Below are 19,515 nucleotides of genomic sequence, written 5' to 3' on the forward strand. Positions count from 1 at the left end.
CTGTTGGCCCTGGGGCTGGGGCAGCTCTCAAGTACCAAACCCTGCAACCCAAATCCCCAGAACAGAGCCCAGAGAAGCATTACAGGAGGAATCCAGAGGATGTGAACCTGTATCTCTCATCCCTGCTGGAACTTAGGGCTGTTCCCCACAGTGTAACCTGGGGCTCAGAGCTGTGAGCTCTGTCCCACCCTGCTGAGAGCCTGACTGGCCAGAGACAGACACAGAGCTGAGCCTGGGCATGGCACTGCCAGAGGGACAGAGCACAAACCACCCCTGATCCCTGCAAACTGCAGGGAGCACTTCCATCTAGTGGCCAGCACAGGCCAGGGAATGTGGGAAAGGGATTTATGTCTGTGCAACTTGAGGACAACGATCCACCAGGTAATTAAATGCCTTTAAGATGAAGAAATGAAGAGGTATTTTTTGCTGTTTGCTGAAGGTGGCAGCTATGCAATTGCTTTTTTTGGACCTCGCCCTTCATCCAGGCAGAATGAACTCTAACACAGCCAAGCCTCACTGAGGAGCTCTCCTTGCTCTCCTTGCCACTGCTCCACACACAAGGATTGCACCAGCATTCCCAACAGAATTCCTGGGCAGCCAGGAACTCAGAATCAGGGAATCACTGAGGCTGGAAAAGCCCTCCAAGATGACAGAGTGCAGCCATTCCCCAGCACTGCCCCATGTCCCCAGGTGCCACATCCATGGGGCTTTGAAATCCCTCCAGGGATGGGGACTCCACCACGGCCCTGGGCAGGAGGAATATTCCCCATATCCAACCTAAAGCTCCCCATGGACATTATCCATAATCCAGCAAGTGTTCCTCAGAGCAGGCTGGGAACAGCTGAGTCTGGGGAACACATCCAGAACTTCTCATGGAATTAATTACAGGACTACTCCCCCTCAAAAACTGTAACAGAACGTTACCATCATCCATTGAGGTAGGACTGGGATACACATGGTGGGTAGCCTTGGATTTCTCTTCAGTGACTGTTCCCTGTGGGAAACACGGAAGAAGAGGAGAAACCAAATGAGAAACCCTCAACACATCACTCCAAACCTCTCAGCTGCTTCTTTTTACCTACATCCCACAAACCCCAGGAATATTCAAGGCCACCTTTAATGAATAAAACCAGCTCCAAGAAGTGCCAGGAAAAGGCAATTACTTTAAGGCTGCTGCCAAATTACTCTGTCATCTTTTGCTCTGTTCATCACAAACCCTTTGTTGCCCTTGTTCCCTCTGCCCCAACCCTCATGATAAATGGAACCAGTTCACACAAAAATAGGTTGTAAGAAAGTACCTGGGACTTTCTACATTTTGGTCCAAACCAATTTGTAAATATGACAATTTACAGCAGAAAAAGTCTAGAGAACCTCAGCAGAAAAAGTCTAGAGAACCTCAACTAGCTCCACCCTCCTGTCAGGAAGTTGTGGAGAGGTCCATAAAGCAATTTCTCTTCCTATGGGCACGAGCCATAACAATATTCCTACTCAACCTACACCAATCTGGAAAAAAAATCTACTACTGGCTCAGATATCTGTAAAATAAATCCCTAACACTGCCAATCCAGCAAGTGTCCTTCCCTCCTGCAGAGGCCCAGAAGATTCCCCCACATGCTGCAGACAGCCCCAGCCTCCACATGGGAAGAGTCATTCCCAAAGATCAGAATCTCCCAGTCTGCAGGGATGTTGTGTTTTGCAACAGTTTGGTAGGAAAATGGTGTTCAAAACCTCCATCCCATAAACACGTGGGAGATTTATTTCAGAGCACAACAAGCTGCAAATCTCATCCCTGGATGGCAGCAGCAAAAGGAGGAATTAGAGCAGCATTGTGGGTGCAGGATGAGGAGATACTCTGGGATCAGGGGCTGAAGGGCAAGAGTTCCCACTCCAAGAGTTCCCAGAACTCAGAGAAGGGCCAGAAGCAGCTCTGAGCAGCAGCAAAGGAGGGAGCTGGAGAATAAGAATTTAGAGAAAGAGCCCTGGCACGAATGAAGAACCTGCCCAGTGTTTGAGGAAAAAGGACGGAAATTCTCCCTTAGCTCCCCATGAGCTGAAGATGCTCCTGTAGATCTGAGCTTTGTGAACCACATAATTAAGATTCATTTATTTCCTGTGGAGCTTTAAAACACAAGAGATGAAGAGAAGCTGGAGCAGGGAGGACTTGGGATACCAGGGAGCTACAGGTGCTGGGCTGGGGTCGTGGGGAGATGACAGCAAGGGGTTAAAAAGTGAAAACCAAGAGAGTGAGGAAGCAAAGTTAGTGACAAGATGAGAATTCAGAGGCAGAGCAAAGGAAAGCCCAAAAAGAGAATTAGGGACAACTTCTGTTTTCATCTCTTCACATCCTTGTAGAGACAAAGCTGCTTTAGAAATCCCTTCAATCACTCATGGATACAGCATGGAGCTCACTACAGACTTCCTCTAGGAAAGGAAAATTGACTCATTCACTCTAATTTAAGCAATAACACCCGTCCTGAATCAGCCAAATAACTAAGAGCAACTTGTGAAAATCTGCCCCACTGAGGCTGAGACAATGGTTCATAATCACAACACAGGAAATACATTAAATCTGGAAAAGAAACTGTTTGGCTACAGCTGTGAATTGTCCTGACACAAAAGCCAGGGGTCACGTTCCAGGGTATCTCTCTCCAGACAAGGGAGAAGATTGTTTATGTTTGTAAGAGATGAAGCCATTAATCTTGCTCAGGCCATCCTTTAGCACCTGGAATTCCAAGGTGTTGGAATGTCTGGGGCTGCCTGGGCTCTGCTCAGCACCAGCAGTGAGAGAGTGAAATAAAGCAAAAACCAACAATCATTTAAAGAGTGAAGCTTCCTTCTGCTGTCCCACACATCTGGAACAGCTGCCTTACTCCCTGCTTGAGTCCCAGGTTTGGACAAACCTGTACTGAGCAATAAATCAGCCAGGCCTGCCTCCAGCTCAGCCAGAGCCACCTGGCAGCAGCAGGTCCAGGTTTGCTTTTGGAGCACAGCCAGGATTCAGCATCCATGGGAGGATAAAAACCACTCCACAAGAGAGCTGCTGCTGCAGCCCCATGTCCTCAGACCCACCCAGGGTAACCCAGGGGTTCTCCCTCAGAGCTGACCAACACTGGGTACAGCTGTGCTGTGTGACACTCACCTGGTGACGTTTGACAATGTCCTTCAGCTTGTTGGCCAGCTTCAGCTCCATGTCAGGAATGAGGTAGATGGTTGGTCTGCTCAGACAGTTGTTCTGTGAGAGAACAGCAAGTTAAACAAGGTATTAGGAGGTGATATGTGGCAAAAATCACAATATTCCTATAAAACCCCCAGTGCTGGAACTCCAAAGGAACCAAGAGCAGGGGGCAACACAGATCAGTGATCCCAGCTCCAGGAACCCCGGGCTGGGACATTCCCTCCACACACCTCCCCAGCAAAGCCCTGCCCAGGTTTTATTATGCACTGAAACCCCTGCACACTGGCAAGGTCTTTTTGTAATAAGAATATTGTTGCTTTTTGCTGTTCTTCTTTCTGTTGCCATTCCTAACAACACTTGAAAGTTATGTTTTGACTCTATTATACACTGAACTTGGCTTTAGAGTCTGAAAAAAATCATACATTATTCCCATGCAGCAGTGAAAAAAACTGAACTTCAAATTAGACTCCACAGAGCTGCTCAATGGGTATAGATAATAATGTGTTTGATAAAGTGAGACTAAAATGTACCTTAACCTGAAAAAAGGCCAGTGTAGATCAAACTGAAGGTCAGCCCTGGAATGGGTGTGCACAGGACCACTTACTCAGTCCCAAGGGTGCCACTTCCACAGGGACATGGGGACACATGGGATGTTTTCTCCTACCTTACAACAGGTTTTCCTCACCCTCTGCATATCCACAGAGGGTCAGTGGAAATACTCTGCATTTTTCAAGTGAAAACGTGGAATTGTGACTAAACTGGGTGGGAGAGGGAAGGGAGAGCCCCATATTCCTGCAAAGGGCAGGATGAAGCCCTTCCCTGAGTCCCCAGAGGGTGGGGAGGATCCCTGGCCGGAGCAGTGCTGTTGGGGGAGCTCCTTGCCTGCACCAGTGTTTTCTCAATGTTCATGAACATCTCCACGTTCCGATCCATCCGGGAGGGATTCTGCAGGTCAAACCTCCTCCTGTTGAGGGAAATGATTCAGAAATATTAACTCCAAGTCCCCCCCCTGCCAGCAGTCCAGAACCTTCCCCGTTCCACACAAACACTGGATCATGGCAGCGGCGTAAGGACACTTGGAGCACAGGCACAACTATTCCTGCTGCACTTGGCACCCTCAAGCCAAGAAAACCACAATGAACCAAATCAACAAATGCAGCTGACTTGTGATATGTTCAGGGAGAAAAAGGAAGGTTGACAGTGCCCACCAAACCCTGCAGCAGGGTCGTGCATTCCACCACAGTCAGAGGGGGTAATTAAACACACAACCACGATGGATTTCAACAGCCAGATGAGAAAATTCATGAAAGAGCTCTCACGGTTCTCTTACTTCTAGATGCACCCATCCTCCAGTCCTGGGAATCCAGGAAAACCAGCAATTCCTCTGCCTGGTGTGAGAACAAACCACAGCCCCCCAGAACACAGGCAGCGAATAATCCCGGTCAGCATTTTATCACTGCCTGTACTGGACCCTGGTGCTTTGAAGTTCAGTATTTCATGGGCAAATCACCACAATTATTGCAATACCAACGGAGATTTGTCCATCAGAAATGGGGGAAGGACACAAAACCTGAGAATTCCTCCTGGGAAGCAGCACGAGAGCCCCCAGATCCCCTCTGCTGTACCCACCTGACCCCTGCACACGTTTGGAACTCATGGATGGGCCAACCCAAACGAGGGATTTGAGTGGTGACCCCCAGAACCTGAGCAGGGACAACCCCAGCCCCAGAGCAGCCCCTCACCACGTCCAGCACCAGCACTTCCACAGCACCACCAGGGACTGCCGGGGATGGGGCTGAGCCCTCCTGACCCAGCCTCTCCCAAAGCCCCAGGAGGTGTTCAACCCTCAGGCTGTGCCTCAGATGTAGAACGTGACCTGCACCTCCCAGGTTTGGGGACACGCTGCTGCTGGAGTCAGGAAAGGCTCCCTGGGGTGTGAGGTGGTGGCAGGGTGTGAAATCCAAAGTCCTGCACACCCAGTGCAGCGGGAAAGCCTCCCCACGAGGGACTGAGGGGCTGCAACCACCGCCCAGCTCAAACCAGTTATTCCACAGCCAAGGACAGTTTCCTATAAACACAGCCCTTTTTCCAGCAACAAACCCCCTTTCCCAGTCCATAAATGTTCAGAGAAGGTAAAGGAAAGTAAAGAGTAGCCCCAAGACTTTTAGCCCCAAGCCCTGTGACCACACCAGCATGTGACCCCACTAAATCAAACATGACACCCCAGCTGGCAGCACCACGTCCTTCTCCATGGGAGGCTCCTGGGATTTTCAGGAGGGAGGTGCCCAGGCAGGTGGTTCTGTGGGAACACTCTGAGCTGCTGGGCAGCTCTACAAACATCCTCTCTCAGGGGGGATGGTTTCTGTCCTAAAGGACATTAGGGACTCTGCCCTTCAAACTGAGGACATGGCAAACAAATCAAACGTAAGATCCTGGCATATTTACTGGAATCAGCCTTTTTAAGAGGAATTTATGACTCTGCTGGGTGCTTTGAAAAGTCCACCCTGACCTGCAGAAGCAGGGCCAGACATCAAGGCTGTCAGGCCCCTGTTAATAAAGTATTTTACACCTATAAAACAGAGGATTTTAGAGTCAAGATCAAGCCCCTTCTCCAGTACTCAGCCCTGGTTTGTATCTGAAACACCCAGAATGGATCAGTGGGAGATAAATGCCAAATAAACACCTACAGAACTCTTGGTACCCGTGAGACAGACACACTCAGGGCATGACCAAAATTTTTACATGTTTTGCTCAAAACCTGCACTGTGCATCCACGGAATGCTGCATGACCCCAGATCCCTGCCTGCTTCAGAAACCCAGAGAAGGACATCGATACATTAATCATCAGCACTTTTTTAGCTGCCCATTTGGATAAAATGGCACTAATTCTTCCTGTCCTCAGCTTAAGAGACTCCCTGTGCCACGTTGGCTTGGGCTGCAGTGAGGGACAGGTATGTCCAGCTCTCAGACATACCTATTGTGGCGAGGAAAGGGACTTCTCCTATAAGACAGATCAGTCACAAACAGGTTAAGCAGGAGCGACAATGCAGACCATTCAAAAATCAAATCAATCACAGTTCAGGCAAACACCACGGATTATTTGGTTGAGTCAGTGAGAACACATTCCAGGCTCTAGGGCTGATCCTCAGAGTTAAGTTCCAGGATTACTGCCCGCTACGGCCCACATGCACAGACACCAGGCACTACCACGCTAACCCTGAGGCAGCAGCAAGGGAGGGACAGGGGAGGAGGCAGCCCCAGAGCTCAGCTGGGCTGGGCAACTGACTGGAAACGAGATTTGCTTGGTAAAAACGTGGGGCATTGAAATATTCAAATATTCCTCAAGTTGGAACCGTTTCATTCCTGTATCTTAAGGCCAAGAGGTAGCAAGACACTCCTGATAAACCACACTGCAAACAGGTGCCTGGCCCAGGTGTTGGCAAGACTGGAGTAGGAAAACCCCTGAGAGCAGCTTATTCCTGATATATCCACCCCAGATAGAGCAGATATGAGCATAAATAATTCCTAAAAACAACCATCCATTCTCAAACAACTTTATTCTGCCTTTTAAATGGCTCTTGTGTGTAAAAACGACTCAGTCAATTCCAGGAATGCAGTTACAGATTGGAAACATCACATCCAAACTATTTAAGTTTGTGGACAGGAACAATCTCTGCTTATTTTTATTGTTTACCTTTATTGACTTTTCATCCTCATTTTTTTTGCCCAATGCTCTCAAAAATCCTAATTTCAAGGCCAGCTTGGACAGGGCTCGGAGCAGCTGGGACAGTGGAAGGTGTTCCTGCCATGGCAGGGGTGGCACTGGATGGGCTTTAGGGGCCCTTCCAGCCCAAACCATTCCAGGATTTTATGATCCTATGCTGCTGTTCGCTTGGGAAGAGGATTATAACTTAACAACACCCAGGTTAAACCACTCCTGGGATGTCACAGGGATATTTTTCATACCAGTGTCAACAGCTACAGGGGCAGTTTCTAAGTGCTTACACTCCCCATTTTGGAGCAATGGAAATCTGAGCATTTATTAGAATCTGCAGCATTTCCCAATTGTAACTAAACCAAATAATCAATACAGAAACAAAGATTTACATCTCACAGAAGTGAGACTCCGATCCTGGTTCATTTTCTCAGTCAGACAGCAAGGAAATAAAAAAAGAGCCTCACACTTGTAATTAACTCCAAGTACAGACCCAAAACCTTAAACTTGGCCAATTTCTCTTTAAATTTAGAAGTGTGGGGGTGTGTCTTTAAAAAGCTACCATCAGCAAACCAGGAAAAAATTCCCTCTTCCCATCTCCACTGCCTTGCCTGCCCGATTCTCCAGGAAGGATTAAACTTTAGGTAGTTTGCATAAGCAATTCATGTGCTTGGTTTCATGCAAAAGGTGTATAAACCACAAATAAAAACTTACCAGCCCTGTTCATTCTTATATTTGTAAGCAGCACCAAGAATGTGACATAATGTACCTCCAGCTTTGAAATCCATGAAGCACTTTGCCTGGAACCCAAGAGAACAAGGAAAAAAGTGACACTGACTTTTAAGCAATTATTTTAAACAAATATGTACTTGTTAGCTGAGTTTTAGACATAGAACATATCAAATGAAAAGTTAATTTTCAGATGAAGCACTTTGGGAGTTTGAGGTTCTCCTTTCAGAATGTTTCCTGAAGATTAAATGCATTTGGATTAAGCAGAATTCTTTGTATTTGCAAGGACTTGATGTATCTGAAAGCTCCAAGTCTTTCCTCGAAAATAATTCCTTGTAGAGCTGTAAAAATACAAAGTACTCTTTGAACACCCATTTCATAGTAAATTAAACCTCAAATCATAGCTGTCAGGGAAGCAGCTCTTCTGTATGAGAACATCAAACCAGATCATCAGAAATGAGCACCTGAAGCAGAGTTCAGATATTCCATATTCACATCCCTCCCCCACGGAAAGCTGTTTGTCAGGAGCTGTAGATCTGCCCTAGAGCACCAAATCCACCTCATTTCAATCCAGCTCATTTCTTCCTTCTTAGTTTCACCAGAGTACACGTGAGTCACCCGTTCCCAAAGCAAGAATTCCACAACTGCACTTCAAACAGGAGCATGAGGAGGCTGGAGGCTCCAGAAGTCCCACCAAGTCCTTCCTCTGAAAGATTATTGAGAAAACCCCTGTTTCCTGCACAGAAAGCTCATTTTTTTCTGACACATTTTAGTTTGGGATTTTATTTGCAGCTTTCCTGACCTCTCTGGTCAGGAAGGTTGTGCTTGGGAGAAGCCGGCTGCTGTCAAAGTTATCCTGGAAATGGAGACAGGCAGATGGGCCAGCTGAAGGCAGGACCAGGGAGAGGCGACAGCAGGACCTGCTTTGATCATGGATTATTTTGTATTTCTCAGTAAATATAAAACACTTGCACAAGGCACAAAGCAGAGCGTGGGGAGCTGCTCAGTGGCCAGGCTCTGGTGACCAGGGGCTTTCTGCTGGGAGTAGAGCAGAGACCCCCAGGCAGCAGCACTCCTGAAGATGTGCTGAGGAGGTGTCTCCTGCTGGAAGTAACTGAGATCCAAGTGCTGTAAATTAAGCTGAGCAAATTTGACCAGATTAGACCTTTGAAGCAGTGAGAACAAACACAGGAACAACATCTTTATGATGCCACTGCAGCGTTTATTGCCCATTTTTAAGATAACACAAATTGATTTAAGGCTCGGGAGCACTCCAATGGTTTATGCACTTGTGGAATGTGGGCAGGTTTATGGTTTGTGCTGCCACATCCAAATAAAGCCCTGCAAAGCTCCCTCTGTCCCTAAAGCTTCCCACTATCACCAAGGTATCAGGAGAAGTGGTGAGATCTCAATGGCACCTTGGGGTGCTGCTGGGTGCACTCCAAAGCACCAAGAGATTCTTAAAATCCCAAAACTGTTTGGGTTGGAGGGACCTTAAAGCCCATCCAGTGCCCCCCTGCCATGGGCAGGGACACCTCCCACTGTCCCAGGCTGCTCCCAGCCCCAATGTCCAGCCTGGCCTTGGGCACTGCCAGGGATCCAGGGGCAGCCACAGCTGCTCTGGGCACCCTGTGCCAGGGCCTGCCCAGCCTCACAGGGAAGGATTCCTTCCAGAATTCATCTGGGAATTGTTCCAATATTCACCCTGTGAGTTTGAAAATACCTTCCAGTGAAGGAGTGTGCACATCCCACCCCTCATGGAGAGGTTACAAGGGCAAAACACCTGGGGAAACCCAGCACAGAACAAAGAAAGGCCCTGTCCTGTCACATGGACCCACAGCCACAGGAATTCCTCTAACAGCTGTCAGGCCAACCTCAGTTTCAATTGGCTTCAGCATTGGAACTGGCTGTAAATGATTCCAGCTGTGTGCACTCACCTATCCAGAACCCCAAAGGCCTGACCCCAATGCCAGCACACATCCTGGGGCACAGATGAGCACACCCCTCCCTGCTGATGCCACACTTACACACAGGTTTAGGACAGTTGTCCTGGCCCACAGACCTCCCTCAATCACCCAGCTGGGCCTTGGCACCTGGCTGCCATCCCTGCCCTCCTCCCAGATCCCTCTGTCCTTCCCTGTCCTGCATCCCCTGCCCTCCACCAGCTCTTTGGACCTCACGCTCCCTGGGACAAGATCTTTTAGGTGGTGGGCAGGGTTCCAGGCTGGAATTTGAAAGCACAATGTTGTTTCTGGCTACCTGTATCCTGAGGGACTGGAGAACCATCCCAGACCAACCAGGTAACTGAATGCTGCTGCAGAACGTGGCAAAGTCATTTCTCAGCCTTGGCAGCTTTACAAGTTTGGAGTTTAATCAACCAAAACGCCCAGTGGGAGCTTGTTTGCCTCAGAAAGTGCATTTTATTCACTCAGTTTAGTCTGCACCAGTCTAGATTTTACTTAAAACTGATGAATTACGTTGAATTTTAGTAGAAACTAAAATATTCCTACAGCATTCCAGAAATAATTTCAAATATACAGAGTATAAGCTGCATTACATTGAAAATCTGCATTGAGGAGAAGTGTGCTGTTCCAGAGGGTGCATCAGGATGAGCCTGGGCTGGAGCAGGGATGCCCTGGACACATTCCAGCAGCACCTACACTGGAGCAAGAGCAGGACACGGAGCTGGGAGAGCAGAGCGAGAACCCCAATACTCACAGGAAGCTTTGTGAAGGCAGGATTGGTGACATGTTTTCCAAAGGCATCTTCCTGGAATTGCAGCAGCTGCACCACCAGCCCAGCCAGTGTTTTATTGGTAGGAGCATCTGCTTGAACGTACTGCAAGACACAAAGCACACATTCATTGAGCAGAGGGAAGCTCGGAGTGAAGGCTGGCTGGTGACACCCCAGCTCTCTCCAGCACTTGGAGAGCAGAGCTTTAGGATTTTGGGATCCCTGTGTGGCTGGGGAGGCGTGGAGCAGGGGTTTGCACAGGAGAAGCACCAAGCACAAACGTTTTCCAAGCCTTAGGCTAAAAATCCAGCACTCACCCGAGGCTCATGCCCAGCTCCTCAGGGTTACAGACACGGATTAACCGCCCCAAGCTGATCTCAGCTCCTAATGAAGGAACAGGCTCGTGCTGCCCACACACACAGAGCTTTCTGCAGTAACTTCACAGCCTCCTGCTGTAATCAACTCCTAATTAATCCTCAGAGCACCCCTTGGTATAAATAGGATGTTCTGCACAGAGGGAAAAGCTGAGCCACACAGCTGCGCTTGCGATGTTTTGGGACAATCTGAGCAGCTCCCAAGGTTCTGCTTTGAATAAAATGTGAATGTAAAATCACAGCATGGAATATTAAACCCCTCCCATGGTGCTGAATTTTTGTCACTCCTAATATCCAGTACTCACTCACTGAATGTCACCTCCTCGCTGTGCCAGAAGACTTCCAAGAGAAGAACAAACACCACTTTTCCAGGAAGAACACGGAGCAATTTGAGCTACCCCAGTCCCTCTGCTCAGTAACTCTCAGCCTTTGCTCTTTGCTCAAACCAGATTCTTCTAAAGCCCCTTAAAAAACCCCGATTTTGAGACCCAGAACCCTCGAAGTTTTAAAGCTGTGGTGCCAAATGCCAGTCAAACCTAACTGAGCTTTGCAAAGCACCAGCTCCAAAGCCAAAGACACCATAAAGACATTGTGTGAATGGAAACAATTATAATTTCAGAGCCTGACCACCCCGAGATGTGAGTTCCCCCAGCACTTTCTCAGGAGCAGACACATATCTGAGAAATTAAATCTTCCCAACTCAAAGGACACAAATTCCTGTGAGGCTCCCGAGTGTCCTGTCCTGTGTATAAATCCCAAACTAGAAACACGAGCCTGGAAACAACTGAAGGCTACAATTTCAAAGCTGCATTTTAATTTGACCTCTTCCCTCCCCCAGGAATTAATGTTTTAATTACATCAGAATCACAGAATATCCTGAGTTGGAAGGGATCCACAAAGAACACAGAGTCTCACTCCTGGCTCTGCACAGGACTTTGGACAAGGGGCTGGAGTGACCGGACAAGGGGGAACAGCTTCCCAGTGCCAGAGGGCAGGGTTAGATGGGATATTGGGAAGGAATTGTTCCCTGGGAGGGTGGGCAGGCCCTGGCACAGGGTGCCCAGAGCGGCTGCCCCTGGGCACCTGGCAGTGTCCAAGGCCAGGCTGGACAGGGCTGGAAGCAACCTGGGACAGTGGGAAGCGTCCCTGCCCACGGCAGGGGGTGGCACTGGATGATCCTTAAGGTCCCCTGCAACCCAAATCAGTCTGGGATTTTATGAACCTCCTTCAAAAAAACAAATCCAGAAGAGGTGGCATCCTTGTACTGACTTACTCTATTTTTTTTTTTTTTTCAGATATTTTCCTTTGGAGAAAAAGGAAAATTACATGAGACTACACCTAGCAAAACCTATTCTTAGATATGTGAACTTTTTCAGGCAATCATTCCTTTTCCTGCAGCTCCCATTTTCACCTCTGGCAGCAGGCACTGACAGCTAGAAGCTATAAAGGAAGACAACACCTTCTCATCTTCCTCTGCACATCCTGAACATCCTTTTAATTAGAAGCCCATTACCTTGCCTGAGGTTCCCCTGAACAATAAGGGAGAAAACCCTTCAAAAAGAAGCCCAAGACTCCCCTCCACCATTTCTGCCTCCTAAAGAGCAGCACAAACGGATCTTTAAGCACTAAAACACAGCAGACAATTTCCTGATCAATTCGCAGTGGGTTTGAGGGACCACAGAAGGATCAAGTCCCAACAGATCTCCAGGTTTTCCCCTCGTCTCCACAAAATGATCCTGCAGGAAATAAAGGTTTTTAAGCAGTGAATTCTGGAGGACAGAATGATGCCCTGTTCCATAAGAGGATTTTGCTCTCGTGCTAAAATGCCAAAGCCCCACTGACACAGCAAAGAGTTTTCCAACATTTCCACAATCATTAGAAGCACAAAACCACCCCCAATGTACTTGAGGAGAAAACGTGTGGTCAGAAACCAGTGTGAGCAGCAGAAGAGGGAATCATTCTGCAGCCAGACCTGCACTGCAGCTGCCCTGAAAGCCTTTGTCACCGACCAGGGACAGATCCACTCCCGCCTTTGATGTGGGCACTGACCTCAAATAACCACATCTCGCTCTGTGGTGTGGCCCTGGTGCACACACCTTCCCCCAAAACAAAGGGCATTTCAGCTCAGATCACCACATAAGAGCGAAAAGAAAACCCACACTAAAACGCTTTGATTTGGGTTACAACCCCTGTTTCTTTTCAAAGGTGAGAACACAAAAGAGCCGCAGAAAGAGAACCCTCCCTGGATTAAATCCGAGCCAGTCACCGAGGCGACTCTTGCCAAGGCCAGCAGAGCCCAGGGCAGCCCTGGCTGCGGGGATGGGCAGGTGGTCCCCAGCCAGCCCCGGCCGGGGGGCACTGCCGCCTCCCCAGCAGCTGCCAGCGCCAGCCCGGCCCCTGCGCAGGGACATCCGCGGCAGCGAGCAAGGATCCCCCGCTCTGCCCGCAGCTCTGGCCCTACAGACGCTCCCTGGGCACCGGTCCAACCCCCTGGAGCAGCAGCAGCTCCAGGGATGGGGACAGACCCCTCTGCACAGTGCAAGGGGGTCCCAGCTCTGCCCTGCCCCCAGAGCTCCGAGTGCTGAGCCCGTGTCCGGCCCGTGCCCCGAGCCCCTCTAACTCAACATTCCACTTGCTCGCTAAAAACCTCAACGCCCTCCTCCCTGCCTCCCAAAAATCAACTTCTCCGGCCTTCTGTCTCAGAGGGGCAGAGCTGTCAGAGCCACCAGAGCTCCCAGGGGTCACTGTATTGACCTGGATATGAACAACTCACCGGGATGGGTCCTCGGGGAGCACAGCTGTAAGGCCAAAGTCAGGGGCTGCATCCTTCATCAGGCAGCTGCTAAAAACCCTCCCAAAATACCTTAGAAAGAGGTTTTATAGACAGGAAATAACTGCTTTGGGACACCTCATTTTAATATGAGGGATGTGGCTTACTGAGAAAGGAACTATCTAAACAATACACAGTGTTAGAGATAAACAAGCATTAGTACAATAAACAGAGAATTGCCCAATTTATTTCTGAACTGTAAATTTCTAATTAACTATGGTGACATCAAGGTGTCCATTACAGTCTACCCAAATTACTTTGAACAAGGGCTGGAGGGACAGGACACAGGGAACGGCTTCCCAGTGCCAGAGGGCAGGGATGGATGGGAGATTGGGAAGGAATTCCTGGCTGGGAGGGTGGGCAGGCCCTGGCACAGGGTGCCCAGAGCAGCTGGGGCTGCCCCTGGATCCCTGGCAGTGTCCAAGGCCAGGCTGGACATTGGGGCTTGGAGCAGCCTGGGACAGTGGGAGGTGTCCCTGCCCATGGCAGGGGGGGCACCGGATGGGCTTTAAGGCCCCTTCCCACCCAAACCATTCCAGGATCCTGTGACATTGTTCTATGAAAGTCTGTCAGATCCCCCAGGACTCCAAACCCACGGCATGAACCCATTCCCAGCTCCCAGAGAAGCAAGGCTGCAACATCCCTACTGCATCCCTACTGCCTGGGAAGGAGCTGGACACCCCCTGCATTGATGCACAGAAACAGCACAAACTGACTTCCCGACATCACACACACAAACAGGGGGCGGGAGGGAGCCTGGAATAAATAATTTCAATACAATATTAATAATTTCATTTTCTGTCATTACGTTTGGTGCCCATCAATAAGTTTTGCAAGGTCCAGTGTAAGTCTTCCACACTACTCTTTAAACCTCTTCCTTTCTTAATTGTACTCTGGAGACAGAGAACTCCCCAATATTTGTTGTACGCTGGAGACACGGAAAACTCTTCCATATTAAAGTCTTGTCTAATCGAGAGACAAAATGAGAAGCTCTGTAATTGCAGTTCTCTAACTCTCCCTGCCCCTTGGGACCTCTGGATCCTTGATGGAGCTTGGTGCTGCTCTTGGATTCTCTCCAGCTGGCCCCCAGTGTCCCTGGAGCTCCCAGAGCTGGACACACCAACTGCTGCTGACAGCTTCGCCACCGAGAGGTACAAACATCTATTTTTAAGAGTATAAACTGGACAAAAGCCAGTTAAAATCACCATGTACCTCTCTGGAAGGAGCCACACACCTACAGCAGGATGAAAGCAGGCACAAGATGAAGCAGACTCCATTTACAGCACATCCAAAAGGGAATCAACCCTTCCCTCTGGAGTGTTAAGGCTCCATCTTTAAATGCTGGTATCAGCTTTCTTATTTCCCCAAACCAAAATTATTTTCCATTTTTAAAAAGGATTTTCACAGCAACATTCCAAAATTCACTTGCCCTGTAAAGTCTCCTTAGCCCAACTCTAATTACCTTCCAGAGCCATCAGAAATGAACATCTCATTTTTATAACCAATTTGAATGGAGAGGTTTTTCCTTGGCTCCCATTCCTGCACCACACACAACCTGCCTAGCCAGTACAGAGAGAGCCAGCCCGGCTGGGGGGTTTGGAGTCACAGCAAACACCTTTCTGTGCTCAGCAGGGCACCCAGACCCTCCTCAGAACAGCGGTGCTGCTCCAGGGATCTGCTGGGATCCTGGGGGTGCTCAGGCAGGACAGCGAGAGGGAAAACCACAGCTCCTCCAAAGCGTGGGACAGCACAGAACCACAACCGGAACAAGCCAAACTGCAGAAATATTCTGTTACATTTCCCTATCAACACAAAGGGCTCGAGCTGCCGCTTCAAACTGCGCCCCACACAGCGATCCGACCTGGAACGAGCTGGAAGGACTGGAAAAACACACCCGAGCCCGAGCTGGTTTCACCCCACACCGATCCAGCTCAGATTCCCAGTTCAGATTCCCGTTCTCAGATTCTTTACCACACAAAGAACCCAACCAACAGCACGGGACAAGCTCATCCACGGGTGATGGACACCGGGCCTGCCGAGGACCGGCGGGATGGCCCCAGCATTGGGAAAATACGGAGATTAAGGCACCTTTGGGCTGCGCAGCACCCCCTGGGCACCGCTCCGATCCAACTAAAGCTCTTCCAGGATCGCTACAGCGCTGGAAAGCTACACCGGGTGATTCTTCAAGGCTCAAGTATTGAAATGAAGTTACAAAACCAGCACACGGGAAAAACCACTTAAAGCGAAGCAAGCGAGCCGAGCGAAGTGTGCGAGGAGGAAGAGGAGCCCAAGGGCACCAGAGCGAGCAGCGGCGCTGCCGCCGAGCGAACTCGGAGCAACACGCGGGGCTTTAACGCGGCCGGACGCGGCCCCCAAAAGCACCGAAGGGATTTTGAGGGATTTTTCCTCCCTTTTTCCAGCACTCCCGACACGGCCGGGGCGCGGCTGAAGCGAAACCCAGCCGGGCCGGGACCTGCCCGCACAGGAAAGTCACTGCCTGGGGCGGGCGGGCGCCGGCCGGGCCCCCGCGGCCGCGGGAACGTCCTCGGGGGCTACCGGGGCTGCCCCAAACGCGGCCCCGAGCACCGGCCGGCGCCGAGGGAGCGGAAATGTCCCCGGGGCTGCCCCCGACCCGGCCCCGCGCCCGCCGCAGCGGCGAGGCCGCGGTTCACAAAGAGCGGCGGCGACCTCGGGCCCCCCGTCCCATCCCCGGCCATCCCCCGCCAGCCCGCCCGGCGCCCGCCGCCCTCGCCGGGCCGCACCTTCTTGTAGTGCTTCCCCAGCCACACGCGGACCGAGTCGAGCTGGGACACGGTGTCGGGGCTCTCCCAGAACTTGCCGGTGGGGCCGCCGTCCTTGCGGCGCGCCGCGGCCAGCGCGGGGCCGGGCCCGCCCGCCGGGACCGCCGCGGGGCCGCTCCCGGGGCCTCCGCCCGCCGCCAGCGCCGCCGCCGCCATTGTCCCCGCGCGCCCCGCGCCGCGCATGCGCCGCGCCCCGGCCCGCGCCCCGCCCACCCCGGGAGCGCGCCCGCGATGGGAACGGGAACGCGCCCGGGCGTGTGAACGGGAACGCGCTCGGGGAATGGGAACGGGAACGCGCCCGGGCGTGTGAACGGGAACGCGCTCGGGGATGGGAACGGGAACGCGCCCGGGAGTGTGAACGGGAACGCGCTCGGGGATGGGAACGGGAACGCGCCCGGGAGTGTGAACGGGAAAGTGCTCGGGGAATGGGAACGGGAACGCGCCCGGGAGTGTGAACGGGAACGCGCTCGGGGATGGGAACGGGAACGCGACCGGGAGTGTGAACGGGAAAGTGCTCGGGGATGGGAACGGGAACGCGCTCGGGGATGGGAACGGGAACGCGCTCGGGGATGGGAACGGGAACGCGATCGAGAATGCGCCCGGGAAAGTGAACGGGAAAGTGCTCGGGGATGGGAACGGGAATGTGCTCGGGGATGCGAACAGGAACACGAACGGGAACGTGAACGTGCTTGGGGATGTGATCGGGAAGGCGAACGGGAACGCGCTCGGGAACGCGCGCGCCGCTCTTGCGCAGCACCGCCCCTCGACCGGCCCCGCCCCCGCCCCGGGCGGCCCCGCCCGAGCCGCTCCCGCTCCCGAACGCTCCGTCCGTGCCCCGGTACCGGCCGGGGAGGGCTCTCCGGGCTGCTCCGGACTCCGAACGCTCCGTCCGTGCCCCGGTACCGGCCGGGGAGGGCTCTCCGGGCTGCTGCGGACCCCGAAGCTCAAGCCTGCTATGGAGACCCTGAGATCCAATTAGGGAGTAATTTGGGTGCTGACATAATTACCTACAGGTATCTGCACTAAGTCTTCACTGCTGGGTACCTTTACCTTTTCATAACCACATCTAGACCCACGGAACGGGTCATCATGAAGCAATTTCCCCCAAATTCCCTTCATAAAACCCACTTCGTTTCGAGTGTCTACTAATGCTTTATTTGTGAATCGAACATAACAGAGAAATTAAAAAAAAAACAAAAAACAAGCAAAAATGTATATAATTTAAAAATACAGCATATTTCAGTTCGGACATTATCAAATAGAGTGTCAAAAAGTCCTTCATTAAAATCACAATTCCTGATATAAGAACGCCCCTTGCATTACTGTAGTTTATAAATGTTGCCCCATCCCTGAACACTCCAAAGCAGAAATAAACACCTGCAGGAAAGGAAACGCCTGGAGACACAGGAAATATTAAACCCACCAAATATCCAGAAATCGGAACTTCAGAATTTCAGAACTGCCATTCTGAAAAGGCAGCGAATACAGGCAAGAATTCCAGAAGGGTTTGGCTTGGAAGGGCCTTAAAGCCCATCCAGTGCCACCCCTGGATGGGCAGGGACACCTCCCACTGTCCCAGGCTGCTCCAAGCCCCAATGTCCAGCCTGGCCTTGGGCACTGCCAGGGATCCAGGGGCAGCCCCAGCTGCTCTGGGCAGCTCCCCGGTCGGGACCGGGACCGGGACCGGGACCGGGACCGGGATCGGGATCGGGATCGGGATCGGGATCGGGACCGGGATCGGGATCGGGATCGGGATCGGGGCCCGACCGCGTCCCACGGCGGGGTCGAGGCTACAGCGCCCCCCACAGGCCGCGTCGCCTATTGGCTCTGCCGTTGCCATGGGAACAGCCAGCGCCGCCCATTGGCTCATCCGTTGCCATGGGGACAGTCTCCGCCCCGCGCCCACGCGCGGCTTCGCACTGTGGCGCCGCCGGCCGGAGGGAGCGGGCGGGCGGGCGGCCTCACTTCCGGGGCAGGGCCGGAAGTGAAGCGCGCGTCGCGCCGGAAGCGCGCGCGGGGCCTGCCGGGAGCTGTAGTCCCGAGGGGCGGCCCGGCGGCGGCAGTCGCGGTGCGGAGGTCGGTGCGGGGCGGGCGGGGGTCGGGCCGCGACCCCCGGGGAGAACCGGGAGGGCCGCGGGGCCGAGACGGCGGCGGGAGGAGGGGGAGGAGCGGGGGATGGCGCCGAGCAGAGCGGGGTGAGGCGGGGAGGGCCGTGCGGGGCCGCGGCCTGTGCGGGCGGGGCGGCGCGGGCGGGGATGCTCGGCGGCACCGGGGATGCTCGGCAGCACCGGCGGGGCTGGGGATGCTCGGGGGGCCCGGGGATGAGCGGGGGGGCTCCGGGGCACCGCTCGCCGCGGGCCCTGGGCGAGGAGCCGGCGGGGAGAGCCCTGGGAGCGCGGCTCTCCTTGGAGTTCCCATCGCTGCCTTGCGAAGGCTTCGCTCCCGCACGGAGCTGCTCTCCCGCAGCCCTTTCCCAGTCCTGCCTCTCCGTCCCCTCCTGTGGCTCGCCCCGGTGTCACCGCTGGCCCCGTTTTCCCCCGTGGCCATGGGAATTGTCGCTCCGGGTCACCCGTTTGGCCCCGGGGCTCGGGGGGTGTCCAAGAGCATCCAGCGCCCATTCCCACCTGCAGCCCCTCATTGTCCCTTCCAGCTTCTCAGCAGCGAGGATCCGGCAGGGTTAGGGTTGGGAAGGGAAGGTTTCCTGCACGGATCCGCTGCTCCGTTGGCCCGAGTAGCCAAAAGTAAAAAATAAAAGAAATCTCTACTGCAAGTGGCTCTGCCTGGAGCCCGGGGCAGGGGATCCTTGGGGCTGGATGTGGGAGACAGCAGGATTTCTCCTTTGTTCTCTTCACAAAGCACTCGGGGCTCTGCCTCTTCCAACACTGCTGGAATATCCCAGCAGCCAATAATGAGAATTGCTGTGATTTTCCCTGTGTTTCTCTCGGGGATGTGGTTTTCCCTCACATAGTTGTTTTCCAGTGGATCAAGGAAACCCAACAAAGACCCAATTCCTTCCCATCCTTTGGGGTTTTATCTAACAGCTTTCTGTGCCACACTGCTTGGTTTCACTCTTTGCCTTTGCAGCAGGAGCACTGAGTCTCTTCCTAACAAACTTTTAGTGTCTCTTTCCCCACCTGGGACTCCGGAGTTTGCTGGGT

At 52.4% G+C, this 19,515-nt stretch overlaps 2 protein-coding genes across 2 annotated transcripts in view; one reads left to right on the top strand and one right to left on the bottom strand.

Moving 5' to 3' along the window:
- The window catches only part of SMARCC1 (SWI/SNF related BAF chromatin remodeling complex subunit C1), a gene marked incomplete at its 5' end in the record, with an annotated part of 65,753 nt that extends 49,213 nt beyond the window's left edge, over positions 1-16,540 (bottom strand). The window contains 6 exons of the mRNA XM_082283532.1: positions 925-994; positions 3,140-3,232; positions 4,058-4,139; positions 7,605-7,690; positions 10,338-10,457; positions 16,319-16,540. Coding sequence (XP_082139658.1) covers positions 925-994; positions 3,140-3,232; positions 4,058-4,139; positions 7,605-7,690; positions 10,338-10,457; positions 16,319-16,540 — 673 coding nt within the window. The remainder of the gene's footprint in view (positions 1-924; positions 995-3,139; positions 3,233-4,057; positions 4,140-7,604; positions 7,691-10,337; positions 10,458-16,318) is intronic.
- Positions 16,541-18,400: 1,860 nt separating this feature from the next.
- DHX30 (DExH-box helicase 30) overlaps positions 18,401-19,515 on the top strand; it is a 30,073-nt gene continuing 28,958 nt past the window's right edge. The window contains exon 1 of the mRNA XM_082298280.1: positions 18,401-18,433. The gene's annotated coding sequence lies outside the window, so the exon portion shown is untranslated. The remainder of the gene's footprint in view (positions 18,434-19,515) is intronic.

The sequence above is a fragment of the Coloeus monedula genome, assembly GCF_965178545.1.
Source record: "Coloeus monedula genome assembly, chromosome: 1".
NCBI lineage: Eukaryota > Metazoa > Chordata > Aves > Passeriformes > Corvidae > Coloeus > Coloeus monedula.